We start from the raw sequence: 12,160 nt of genomic DNA, 5'->3' as shown, positions 1-12,160 counted from the left end.
ACGTTCTCCAAATACCTAGACCCGATGGTGGGTGACGACCCAACAAAAAATAATTGTATACTCTTGGAACGAAAGTTTACTACGATTTCATGACATTCTATCACACTTGCAACTCAATTCTATTTTCGACTCATTTTTCAGACGTGTACACTTTGTTTAACATTTGAGTCATATTGTCATTATTAGCTTGGAAGTGATGTTGGCAAACATGCATTCGCTGCATTATTGTTGGGATTCAAAATTTGTCACAGCAGCCAAAAAATATTTATAGTAGTGAGTGATGAGAATTTATTTGCGACGATAGATCATGCAAATATTTCTAATTACACATGGTCTTCATCATCGTACGTTGTCAAGGAATTATGATGACCTTATACGCCAGGAAATAAATTGATGAAATTCAATGAGGAAAAAAATAATTTTTTGAATAAATACAATCTATTTGAAAACGGTCCCCTCTTTTTTCGAACACGTTTTTACATCTTTGTTGATCCATTGAGATGAAGTTGCGAAGCAGGATAATCAGTGACCCCGAAGCTACTAGATTTCCGATGCTACCAGAGGTTTGGACCCGATTTAGTCTTGATAGTTTTCGTCTTGTCGCATTTAGTATGTGCGAATATGTGGATGCTTATCGCATTCAGGAGCTTAAAAAAATAATAAATAACTGCTTTTCTCTTTTGCTTTAGATCCTTGAGCAATTTTTTTCCTATTTGGACTCAGAGACGCTGCTGAAGACGCGAAGCGTGTGCAAATCTTGGAATTATGAAGCCTGTCGAGCACTGAGCAAAAGGCAGGCATTCGAGATCTCGTGGGGCGGAGGGGAGGGTGAAACCCATGTCGAGGATTTTAGGAAGATTTTGACCACTACTCAAAACCTTGTCCTTTTCAATGGATGCTCAATTGAAGATTCCAACAGGTTAAGAATGGCAAGATCATTGTTTGTGGATTTCGGAAAATGTCTGAGTCATGTAGGCATTGATCTTGGAGCTTGTTTCTCATTGCGCCACCACACCCGGATTCTCAACTCGGTTTACAAGCTGGTCACTGTGTGGGGACCCAATATCGACTGGATAGAAATTTCCATTCCGGTGGAAGTCATGAAACGGCTGTCGCCCCACATATTTCAGCAGGCAGAAATCTATAACCCAAAATACTCAGAAGGGAAAGTGTCGAAACTTCGTCATCTTGGAATCATTGGTCTCACTGGACCTTATTTTCCTCAATTTTCAATGGATATGATAAGGTCTTCTCCTAAGCTGTCTGAGCTCGTGTTGGAGGAGATTCCACCACCTCGATGGAGAATTGCTTACTTTGGAAACCCGTCAGAGTCTCAAAAGAACGTTAATTTTCTGGAAGAACTGTCCCAAGCAAATGGAATTACATCAAAACTAACAGAGTTTACTTGGACCTTGAAAAATGAATTAGAACGCGACCTTTTCTTTGACCCTCTGACTGAGCAAGATAGAGCAGGAATGGCTGCCAAGTTGGCTCAAATTCAGTTCGGACGGCTAGAAGTGTTGGAGTTGGATGCCTCCGTCCTAGGAAAACAACAGTCTGACCTGGACAGTTTAAAACTTGTGCTGCAAGCAAATCTGGCCCTTCAAGTGCTCCGTTTTGAACCTTGCTCTCAAGATACTCCTCTGACAATTATTGTGGGCAACCAGGATCAAATGACCAGACAAATCTCCTTAAATGTGACGCTTATTCACCTGAAGCATTTATGCATAGATTCCATCAAAGGCCAGGCTGTAAATCTCTTCACGACGGTGTCCCATCTCCCAAATCTGGAAGTTTTAGAAGTTCGGAAACGAGATCCGAATCATTTTATCTTTTACCTGAATCAGAGCTGCTTCTTCCGGGAACAATTTTCGCTGAAGGCTGCACCACACACCTCTCTGAAGATGTTAGCGTTTGAGTATCCGCTTGAAAAACTTCAAGATTTGCATGCTGTATTTGACAGCTTTCCGAATCTCGTGGAATTTGAGTCACCGCTCTGCTTTGGAGATCGATTTTTGTTTGGTCCGATTGATATTATCGGGGATGTCAGTTTTATGGAGTCGAATTGGAAGATTCATAACGTTCTGGTGGCTTTTGCCAGAAAAATTAAGAACTTGAAGATACTCCGAGTCCTCAATCAGCCCGAGCTTCATCTTGTGTCTCATTGGGTCCAAGCATTTAAAGTGCTACAAAAACTGAAAGGTATTTGCTAAAATATTTGTAATTCATTTCTTGCTTGCATCATGATTCGAGTTGTATCGCCCACAGGATTGCAAGAGCTTCACATTGACTGCCGACACATTAAGAAGCATTTGTACGTCGGACGACTTCGAGATGCAGTGAGGAATCGAAAGGTGAAAGTTCTTCGGATACGAGTCCTTCCAGATGCAACCAGCCAAATGGAATTATCTTATTAAAAGTATGCCATGCCTTGTAGAGTGTTTTTTTATGTCATGAAACTGATCACTATTAAATAAGTTGCTCAAATGCCTGTAAACTCGAAAATCTTTATATTATAGGGTTTGTTATAACTGAAATAAAATCTCATAATTTATGTATTATCTATTTTGATATCGATTTATTTATTTCTTTCTTGTTAGTCTATAAAACGACGCAATAATAACACACGCAAATTGCATGACGGTAAATCTAGTAATTTATACTGATGTATAATCAAGCATTATTGCATAAAGCCATTATTATCATTATTATTTACTTGGATATCAATAAATATAAACTCTGGATGACTTCCGGTCGTCATCTAAATATAAAATGTATTTAATATTAACATTAAACTTTAATTTAAAAATCTTGCGATTGTTTTTGATCGAATTATAATTCTTGTTGGGATAAAAAAAAGGTGTCGAATTTGCACTGTCATTTGCTAAACATATGTAAGCAGTAAAAAATACACAATAATGTTAGTTAAGAAATTGTTAATTCTTTAATTAATTGTATGGCAGCTGAGACTCATCAGAATTATTCAAAACCCTTGATGACTAGAGGATAAGGCACCAACAATAATAATACATGTTAACAGCAAGAAGAGAGAAAATTAGGCGACGGTCGCCCCCACTGCAGTATCGCTCGCTCCTCGTTTTATTATTTTTATCCTTGTTTTTAGTTGTACATAAGGAAGCGACGTAACAATTTATCAAGACAATTATGCATCTCTCTCAATGTAAGCTAGCACACCTACAATGCAGAAGTGCAGAAGCAAAGTCCTTGTTTATTGGTGATACGCGATACGATAAATAATTATTGGTTATAAAAGTAGTAGGAAATTATAGCGACGACGGATCTTTGGAGAATATACATAGCACAAGAGTGATTAGTCTTTCTTTTACATAATAATAAGAGACAGTCTTCCATGAAAAGTGGTCGGGTTAGTTTTAGTAAATATGAATAATACAGTCAAAAAGGTAAAAAAATCTTGCATGTACTTATTCACAAGGCTTGTGAATAACATATTCTTGGTAGTGCAAAAGGTGGGTTGGGAGGTTATACATAGCTAAATATACATGTATGTATGTAGGTTTGGCAGTAGAATAATTTAGGTAGAGAGAAATACTTTAAAGTTGCCTGATCCCTTGAAAGGATTGGCCAAAGTTGGGTATTTTTGCACATTATTGTAAGATAGGATTATAGTATGAAAATGGTAAAGCTGGATTTCTACTCATCAATATAAATACATCAACTCTTATCGGTATCAAGAGAATGATAATAATACTTGTGAATAGATAATTGCGTCAGATTGGTCACACCTAAATAAATAATAAATAATATGCACGCGCATAAAAACTATATGGTTTTAGGCACTCGTTGGTAATTCGAGTTTGCGACGTCACGCGGTCCTTGGTTACAAATTTATTCGACCCCTTCGGTTTCAGCGCTTTGAAGTTTTCCTACGAGCAGTCGCACCCACCCTTTCGGCATCGGATCACCACTTCCGCTCGTCTGGATATTTCCACTCCCGCAGCGACTGGTCAACATGCTATTTCTTGAAATTGCTCGTTCAGTGAGGGGGGAATTTCCACCGCTGGAGTCCGTATCACTGCAACGTCGGCTGGACGGGAAGCTGGTGGACTTGGAGGGGGACAGCTCAATTACGGTATTGATGGTGGATGTCGAGTGCTGAGAGGAGGTCTCACATTCGTCCTCTCCACGACTGATGCGACCTTGTTTCCACAATTCCAGCTCGTTCCGCCTCTCTTGGATTGATTTAATTCCTTCGAAGGATGGACTGGGGAGACCTTCACGGTGAAATTGCGAACATTGTTCCAAATGCTTGAGCTTGTCGAGGATCGCTTGGCTCCTGATGAGTCGACTACTGCGTCGGCTGTTGTGATTATCATTTGGCACCGGAGAGGGAGGTAGTCTGGAGTTACTTAGGCGTGCGGCCAGCATGGAGATGGAATTTAGGTGAGCGTTGTTGGAGAAACAGGGGTGTCGGAGAGAGGGTGACTTTGAAGCAGAGTCCAGACTGTCCTGAAAGCTGCTTGACAATCCCCAACTGGAGCTGTACTGACTTCCTTGGATGGATGAATTTGTGGACGCATTCTCTTCCGCACTGTAAATTGCACTATCCGGAAACAATTCGCTCTCCAACAAGGTCTCAATGGCTTCAAATGACCGTTCGTAAAAACTGTCGGCTGAGTCCGAGTCCGACTGTGCATCAACTTCTTGATCGATATAGCTGAGGTAAAGTTCTTTGTGATTTATTGCTTTTCGATTCGGTCGGTACAGACTTTTAGCAACTCCATCATGCATCTCAAGTCCATCGAGTGTCCCACAACAGCTTTCGGGAATGTGTCCATTACTCCCGGAAAGACTTTCTCCCAATCCAGAGGATGCTTTCTCGTCCGTTGAGCTGGCAGAGGTGACGGTGGATGAGATGGACATGACTGATTGGGGGCGAAGAGGTCCGTCATTCAGTAGTAGTTTCGATAAGGCGTAATCAGACTGTTCCGTACTTGATTGGTGTGCTAGGCGTGCTCCTATTTTTGATGTGAGATTGTTGCTACTTTCAGAGCTCCCTATGCTTCCGAAACCACTCGAGCCAGAGCTGCAAGTGACACTTTCGCAGCAGTTCTCGCTATCGGAATCTCGATCTTCTTTCACAATATTGCGTAGCTTTTGCTTCAAGGCTTTCCTATAATTACGAGGCAGCATGTTGAGATTTTTCAGACCATTTCCATTGCTCATCTTTCTCCCATTATTATTTTCTGGAGTTGTGGATGTCTTTGTAGAGCTCGTGTCTGAGGTGGCGGAAATATTGGAGAAAGATCCAAAATTGATGTTCTCCTTTGCTGAACCCCCCACGCCAGACCCACCACCACCACCAGTCAGCATATTAACTTTGAGACTTGACAGGCGATGGGTAACGCTGTAAAGCATGTGCCTGATGGAGGATTTGGAAGAGCGATAAATCTTGTGATCAGGGTGAAGGTTGTTGATGTTCTCCATGGATGTCATGGGCGTCAGGTCTGCTACTAAATCTTCAGCATTTAGAGAGCAAGAGTTTGGCGACCTTCTCCCAATCTGGTTGTTGAATTTATTCATGTACTGTTCCATTTCGTCGTAATTAATGTCAGACGAGCAGGGTTTGTCAGATGCAATCGTTATCGGTCGGTCCGCCAGCTTTCCGTCACGTAGTCGGGATTTGAAGAGGAAATTTGTCATCTCATCGGGAGTTTGTGGATTGGGAGAATCTCTCGTGGGCTGAGGAGAGGGAAGGGTGTGCTGCTGACCAACTTGGAAACTGCGAGGCAACGAACCAGATTTGTTGTTGGGTGTGGCTAAATTTTCTAAATGCTGTTTGAGCCATACAGCGGGGAGTGTGGGTATATTAGCTTCGGAAGAAGATGAGGAGTCGGAGGTGAATGAGTTGGGGAAAACGCCCGAATCTCCATGTGGCAGTGGCAACGGGTCCTTCATCGTCTCATCCGCACCTTGATGATGAGGTTCTTTTCTCGAACAACTGAAGGAGTGAGTATGGCGGATGCTGGTCTTCCCTTTGGACGAGGATTTCAATAGCACTGGAGAATCTCCCTGTTGTTTACCGGCTCGATTATTGTCACCACTTCGTCTGAAACTGCTCCACAAGAGAGAGAGAGGGTCGTAATGTGAGAATGGGCCATGGCGTCTGGGGGTGAGTGTGGCTTTGTTTCCTGGATCTGACACAGTTCGCTGCACATTTTTCAAGGTAGCTGCTGTGGACATGACCACGTCGTCATTCGGTTCAATGCAGATATTTTCGGAGCTCATTTCAGCCACGTCTGAAGAAGAGCCGATTCCATTCGATGATGAACCTTGGCTGGCATTACTTCCAGAAGAGTTGTTGTTGCCCCTCTTTTTCCCATCTTTTGGATTAGTATTTTTGTTGGGGGAGGATGTTTGGTGATCTTCCGTCTCTGTCTCGGCTTCACTCTCCTCTCCTTCGTCCTCCTCGTGGAGCTGCCTTCGTTGGTATTGTGTCAATGCTTTCCTCAAGTGAGTTATCCTCTTTCGTTGAACCTAAGAGTTGGAATTATTTTTAGTTTTGTATGCAGTTTATTTGTAAATGAAAAATCCGTAATTTATTCAAACTTCAAAATACCTCTTTGGACATCAAAATTCGCTGGAATTCTCGGTTCTGGAAATTCAAGAATATGCAGATCTTAGTTAAAAGTGATATTCGAGCATAAACATAGACCAGCATTTATAAACTCTAATCAGCAGAGGCGTCGTCGTCGTTATCTCTGCGTGTGCTGAATAGATGATGTAAAATAATAAACAAATTAAATAAATTAAACTTACTTGCATGACCAGCTGCCCTACAATTTCTTCGATGGATTCCCGTCGCTCTTCCACACTTGGGAGACACTCTTCTTCTCCACCCTCCAGTTGGGACGGTTCTTCCTCGTCTTCCTCCTCAAAATACTCTCCGTCTTCCTCCCCAATGCTGCTCTCGGTGGAATCAAGGGTCAAATTTGACGTTCCGTGGTGACTTGGGGACATCAATTCGCTGTTCCCTTTTCCTCCCGATTTTCCCGACTCGTGAGTGTGGTAGATACCCGGCTCTGATTTCCTCCTCCAACCACTTAGCTTCTTCACCTAAATGGAGAAACATTTTTCATCATACATTATTCATCCATCATTTCAGAAAGCCCTGCCGTGGGGCTTCAGTCTCGTATGCAATTTCACGTCAAGAGTTGAGCATCAAACAAACGCGAGAAACAGATCTCGTGTGTAAATGCGCATTAAAATAGAAATGAAAGGGAAACCACAGGCTGCGAGCAAAAGTTGTTTTATTTTTATTTGTCAGTTTCTCTGTTTCAGGATCTACTCTTGTCACTGGATTTTCACCCTTTCTCACTTGTGCACTGCTATATTACAGAGAAATTTCCTTACGCAGTTCCGGTTAAGCAATCACGTATAGAAAATTCAAAGTATTTATTATTTGTATTTGCATATATCAGCCCGTGCAACTGTTGGACGCATGTCAAAATAACTCCCACTCGTCATGAATTCAACCCAAGTACTTAAAACTTATCAGAATCATTGTCCACCAGGCAAAATACATTAAATGGTTTTATCCGCCTTATTGTCTTTTTCACTTTTATTGTTTCGTTTCATCACTGATAAAATGGTGGTGTGGGCAGTTAGCCAATTTGCAGGTTATGGAATTGTTGCCTCATCTCATCACCGAACAAAACATAAAATGGACCTGAACATCTGGGTACCTAGAAAAAGAGCCTCAATGCTCTGGCTTCATTTTAATGGCCAATTCCATCTCATGAAATGACCACTGATAAAGACCTAATGCGCTCAAATTACAAAGCCCAGTGAGACCAGTCCCCGTTGAGATGATTCATGAAGAGAAGGAAACTCCATCGATACAGTGATTGCTTGTGACACAAAATGCCAACATCAGTTTGGCATATTTTTCACTTTTTCGATGCTCGATATAAAAAAATGATTCAACGGCAGCTTAAAATTAAGGACTGTCCGTCACTTTACGTGATTACAGTTTTTATGAACATTATAAGGTTCCAAGTAATTTTATGCATTCAAAATGGAATCTTATGTATTGCATACGAGACTGCATGTTGGAAGGACTCTTGGGAAATGGTCCTCTTCATCATTAATATTATTGCCAGAGATCCGTGATTAATTAATCGTGATTAACGGATTAAGGATTGGGATTAAGGATTAATAATCCTTAATGCTTAATCCCGACAAAAAATTGTATGCAATTAATCCTTAATCATTAATCCCGACGAAATATTTCCACGCCATTAATCCTTAATCCTTAATCCCGACAAAGCGTATCCAAATTATTAATTCTTAATCACGATTAGGATTAAGTCTCGCAAGAGAATAATCACTGAGAATGGAGTGAAGTAACACTAACATTACATATTCTCAAACATACGATATTTTTCCACTCTTTCTACTGTCCTCTCCCGAAATTAAGATGTGTTGAATTCTTTAACTTTAAATTGTTGCTTCCGTAAAAATACTGATTCAGTCGTTAATCATGGTTAACAGTGATCTGACTGAGCTGAAAAATTTGCCGTTCATCTTCACCGGCAGATTGTTTGATGTCGAACAAATTGACAAATTCAGCGGCTCTTTATAGGCCAGGCGCATAGCTTTTGCACCAATGTGTGCCATAATTGGTGTTAATATTAGGCCAACATCAAATTTTACTTCACATTTGACATGCAAAAGTCCTATACATTGTCTGTTTTGTATGTATTTGATGTTTCAATATTCCTATGTGCTACAATAAACAATTAAACTGCATTAAATGGAGTAATATAATAATAATATTAATCCTTAATCAAGAATTAATCAGGATTAGTTAATCCTTAATCCTTAATCCCGAATCTCAGAGAATTTTGAATTAATCCTTAATCCTTAATCCCGAATCTCAGAGAATTTTGAATTAATCCTTAATCCTTAATCCCACCAAATTGAATTATTTAATTAATCCCGGATTAATCTAATCCCGGAATAACATTAATCCTTAATCCTTAATCCCAGAAAAAAATTCATTAATCACGGATCTCTGATTATTGCACATTTGTGGGGTTAATTGCATACCAATTTCTTTTCGGCGGACCCAGCGGAGGATGGTGGGCAGCTAGCTGAGCTCATTTTCCGATCGATGGAAATCTCCCTGTCTCGACTTTCACTCCGCTCCCTCGAACTGTCCGTCGAATTCTTCCTCCGACGACCCAAACTCTGTCACAATTAGGGAGAGAGCAGACTTAAGTAAACATGGACATTAGTGATGCATCCACACACAGACAATGGCACAACATAAATACGATATTATTCCGATGTCAAGTGGGGACAAGAGTTTGGGAAATGGCAAAAGTTCTCATAATAAATGAAAAGGACGGAAAAATGACAGAATTTCATTTCTGCCTTTCCCGAGGCATTCGTAAATATCGAGAGACATGCTTTTCAAAATCTACTCGATAATTTTTGGGATTCTCTTTTCATCAGACCGAATTCAACTAAAAATCAGCTCAGGAAAGGAAGAACGGGAAAAAGTTGTCGTATTTATTTCCCAATATTGACTCGGGGAGTGTATTGGTTTGATGAAACCGACAAAAGACCTGTCAGGTCCTTATTATTAAATTCTTGTGATTTCATTTGGTCTCATTTGACGGCGTTTTAGTGAAAGTGCAGTTCTTGGGGTGGTGGGCGCTATACGTAAAGTAAGTTGGGAGTGGGGTGGACATATCTGAACATGTCGGGCTGGGTAGGGTAAGAGAAAGGGAGAAAAGGAAGGAAGGGTGAATCTGAAGGAAATTTTGTAGGGAACGAACGAACGATAAGCCAAAATCATTGTACGCTGTTGGCTTTTAGAGTAAAAAAAGAGACGAACAATTTTCTCAGATATCGAAATACGTACCTCTTTGGGGCTCATCATATCACTTTTTCGAGCCTTCCTCAGCCTGGCTTTAAGACTCGATTCAGATTTCCCCTGCTTTCTTCGCTCCAAGTACTCAGGTGCTGAATGCTGCCGTTTCGTCGGCGCTTTCTCCACGTTTCCATCCGCTGCACATTAGCAAACACAAAAGCAAAATGGGATAAGTAATAGTTTAATAATTCTAGACATCCATTCACAAAGAAAGAAAGAAAGAACCTTCCTTCCTCTTAACCACCGACACAAAAAGTGTGCATTTGTACCAACCCTCCTCTTCAGCCACATATCCATTTCGTTGTCAACCGTATCAAAGACAAGGTAATTGGACAGGGATGAAGAAGGAGAAGAGTTGAATTCGTTTAAATTAAGCAATTTGTATTCTTCCCCAGTTCCATTTAATCCCGAATTGCGGAATAATATTCTCCTTAAAACCAGAGGTTTGGGATTGACAGAGTCTGATTTGGAATTTATTTCATTGAAGCTCCAGTGCTGGATGTTTCAGGTTGTAGTAACGCTGATTTATTTTGAAAGGTAAATCTTGTAAAACTGAGATTCAAGGAGTGCTGTGAATTCATCCAGGTTCTTTATTTAATCGTTACAAACCAAACCACGATCTCGTGGAAACGTGTTAAACAAAATCATTACAAGTACATCACGTCAAGTGCGTGTGTGTGTCGTAGATTGAAGCAAGGGAGCGTCCATAAATCACGTGATCGATTTTTGGACAATTTTGACCCCCTCCCCCCCTCTTGGTGACCGATGGTGATAATTTCGCTACCCCCCCCCCCCCCCACCGGTCACGTGACAGGAGATGATGCTCAAATTAAATCATGTTGTCCGGAATAACAATATTTTTTAAATCATTAATCAAATTAGAGCTACATTACACACATGTGTAAATAACTATTTAGTACGCCAGTCAGACATAAGAATTTAAGTCGAAGCAAGTTTCTAAATATGCAAAATGAAAATGAAATTTATATAACGTGCGTAAGGTATGCCAATAGAGTTTATATATAACTCTCATGACATTTATTGGCATAGACAAAAGTTAAAAACCTATCAGTACAGCTTTGCTTAGCCCGAACCAGGAATGTTTAGTAAACTCACGTTTGTCAGAATTATCTATAAAATTATGTTCATGTGCTACTATTTTGCTACTATTGTTATAGGTTTCTTAAAATTTAGAAATTCAATCCTCCTAAATTCTATGGAAATCGGTTTGGGTCACCCCTAGTGCCCCTCTGGTTACTTTTTGTTCATTTTTGACTTCATATTATTTCATACCAAGCCATTAGGGATCACCGTGCCGAATTTCAGCTTTTTACGACCATTTCTAAAATTCGGTATGGGTCACCCCTTAGGGTCCCTCTATACAAAAATTTTATCAATTTCACTTCATATTCTTCCATTAGGAGCCATCAGCACGTTCAATGCCAAATTTCAGCTCGATTGGATGATTTTGAAAAAATCGGTATGGGTCACCCCCTCGGGTCCCTCCGGTTGAAAAATTTTCTAATTTCACTTCATATTCTTTCCTTATGAGCTATTAGCACGCTCCATGCCAAATTTCAGCTCTCTATCACAATTTTGAAATTTTGGTGCATAATACCCCACCCACTTATATGACCCCCACCGGTCCAAAACTTTTCTGATCGAACCCATCTTCGAACTCGGTCGTTGTATTGCCCAGATACATGTTTGTACCAAATTTGGTCCAAATCGGTCAACTCGTTCGAGAGTTATCGAAAGACGGACGGACATGACAATTACATAAGCCCTGGTTCGGGCTAAAAACTATACTCATGTCACGTGACATCTGACCATCTACCCCCCCCCCCCCCCGTGATAATTGGTGACAAATTTCAGACCCCCTCCCCCCCTCTAATCGATCACGTGATTTATGGACGCTCCCCAAGCTCTCCCACATTAACATTAGATTAGATTAGAGAAGCGTGGATACTAACCTTCGGGCCTCTGCTGTCCTAGTTCCATTACAAGTTGCCTGTTGACAAATAATTAATAATTTGACCAACTAATTATTATTCAAATTTTTGCTATTGGTTCTAAATATACCTGGCGTGTGAGGGAATCACAGCGTGATAATTTTCTAGGATGACTCGTTTCAACAGCAATGTCCACTCTCTTTTCTGTTCCAGGTTCCTTGCCTAAATTACAAATTAAAGGGTATAAACTCATTGTTCAAAAGTGATTATGCAAATGTTAGACATTCGC

The 12,160-nt window shown here is 40.5% G+C and overlaps 2 protein-coding genes across 4 annotated transcripts in view; one reads left to right on the top strand and one right to left on the bottom strand.

The window, feature by feature from the left end:
- Nucleotides 1-639: 639 nt before the first annotated feature.
- LOC118434437 lies at nt 640-2,499 on the top strand. Its single transcript, XM_035848003.1, has 2 exons — nt 640-2,202; nt 2,269-2,499. Exons 1-2 carry the CDS (start codon nt 927-929, stop codon nt 2,415-2,417), a joined length of 1,425 nt encoding a protein of 474 aa, XP_035703896.1. The 5' UTR covers nt 640-926; the 3' UTR covers nt 2,418-2,499.
- A 64-nt stretch (nt 2,500-2,563) lies between these two features.
- The window catches only part of LOC110842908, a 98,596-nt gene continuing 88,999 nt past the window's right edge, over nt 2,564-12,160 (bottom strand). For all 3 annotated transcript variants that reach the window (XM_022088778.2, XM_035848000.1, XM_035848001.1), the window contains exons 12-18: nt 12,002-12,093; nt 11,893-11,930; nt 9,911-10,056; nt 9,091-9,231; nt 6,799-7,095; nt 6,599-6,634; nt 2,564-6,516 (exon numbers count right to left, since the gene is read on the bottom strand). In XM_022088778.2, coding sequence (XP_021944470.2) covers nt 3,868-6,516; nt 6,599-6,634; nt 6,799-7,095; nt 9,091-9,231; nt 9,911-10,056; nt 11,893-11,930; nt 12,002-12,093 — 3,399 coding nt within the window. In that variant the 3' untranslated portion in view covers nt 2,564-3,867. The remainder of the gene's footprint in view (nt 6,517-6,598; nt 6,635-6,798; nt 7,096-9,090; nt 9,232-9,910; nt 10,057-11,892; nt 11,931-12,001; nt 12,094-12,160) is intronic.

The sequence above is a fragment of the Folsomia candida genome, unplaced genomic scaffold, assembly GCF_002217175.1.
Source record: "Folsomia candida strain VU population unplaced genomic scaffold, ASM221717v1 Fcan01_Sc002, whole genome shotgun sequence".
In the NCBI taxonomy this organism is placed as follows: domain Eukaryota; kingdom Metazoa; phylum Arthropoda; class Collembola; order Entomobryomorpha; family Isotomidae; genus Folsomia; species Folsomia candida.
Note: the sequence above shows the minus strand (reverse complement) of the source record. Positions and strands in the feature narration are given on the sequence as shown.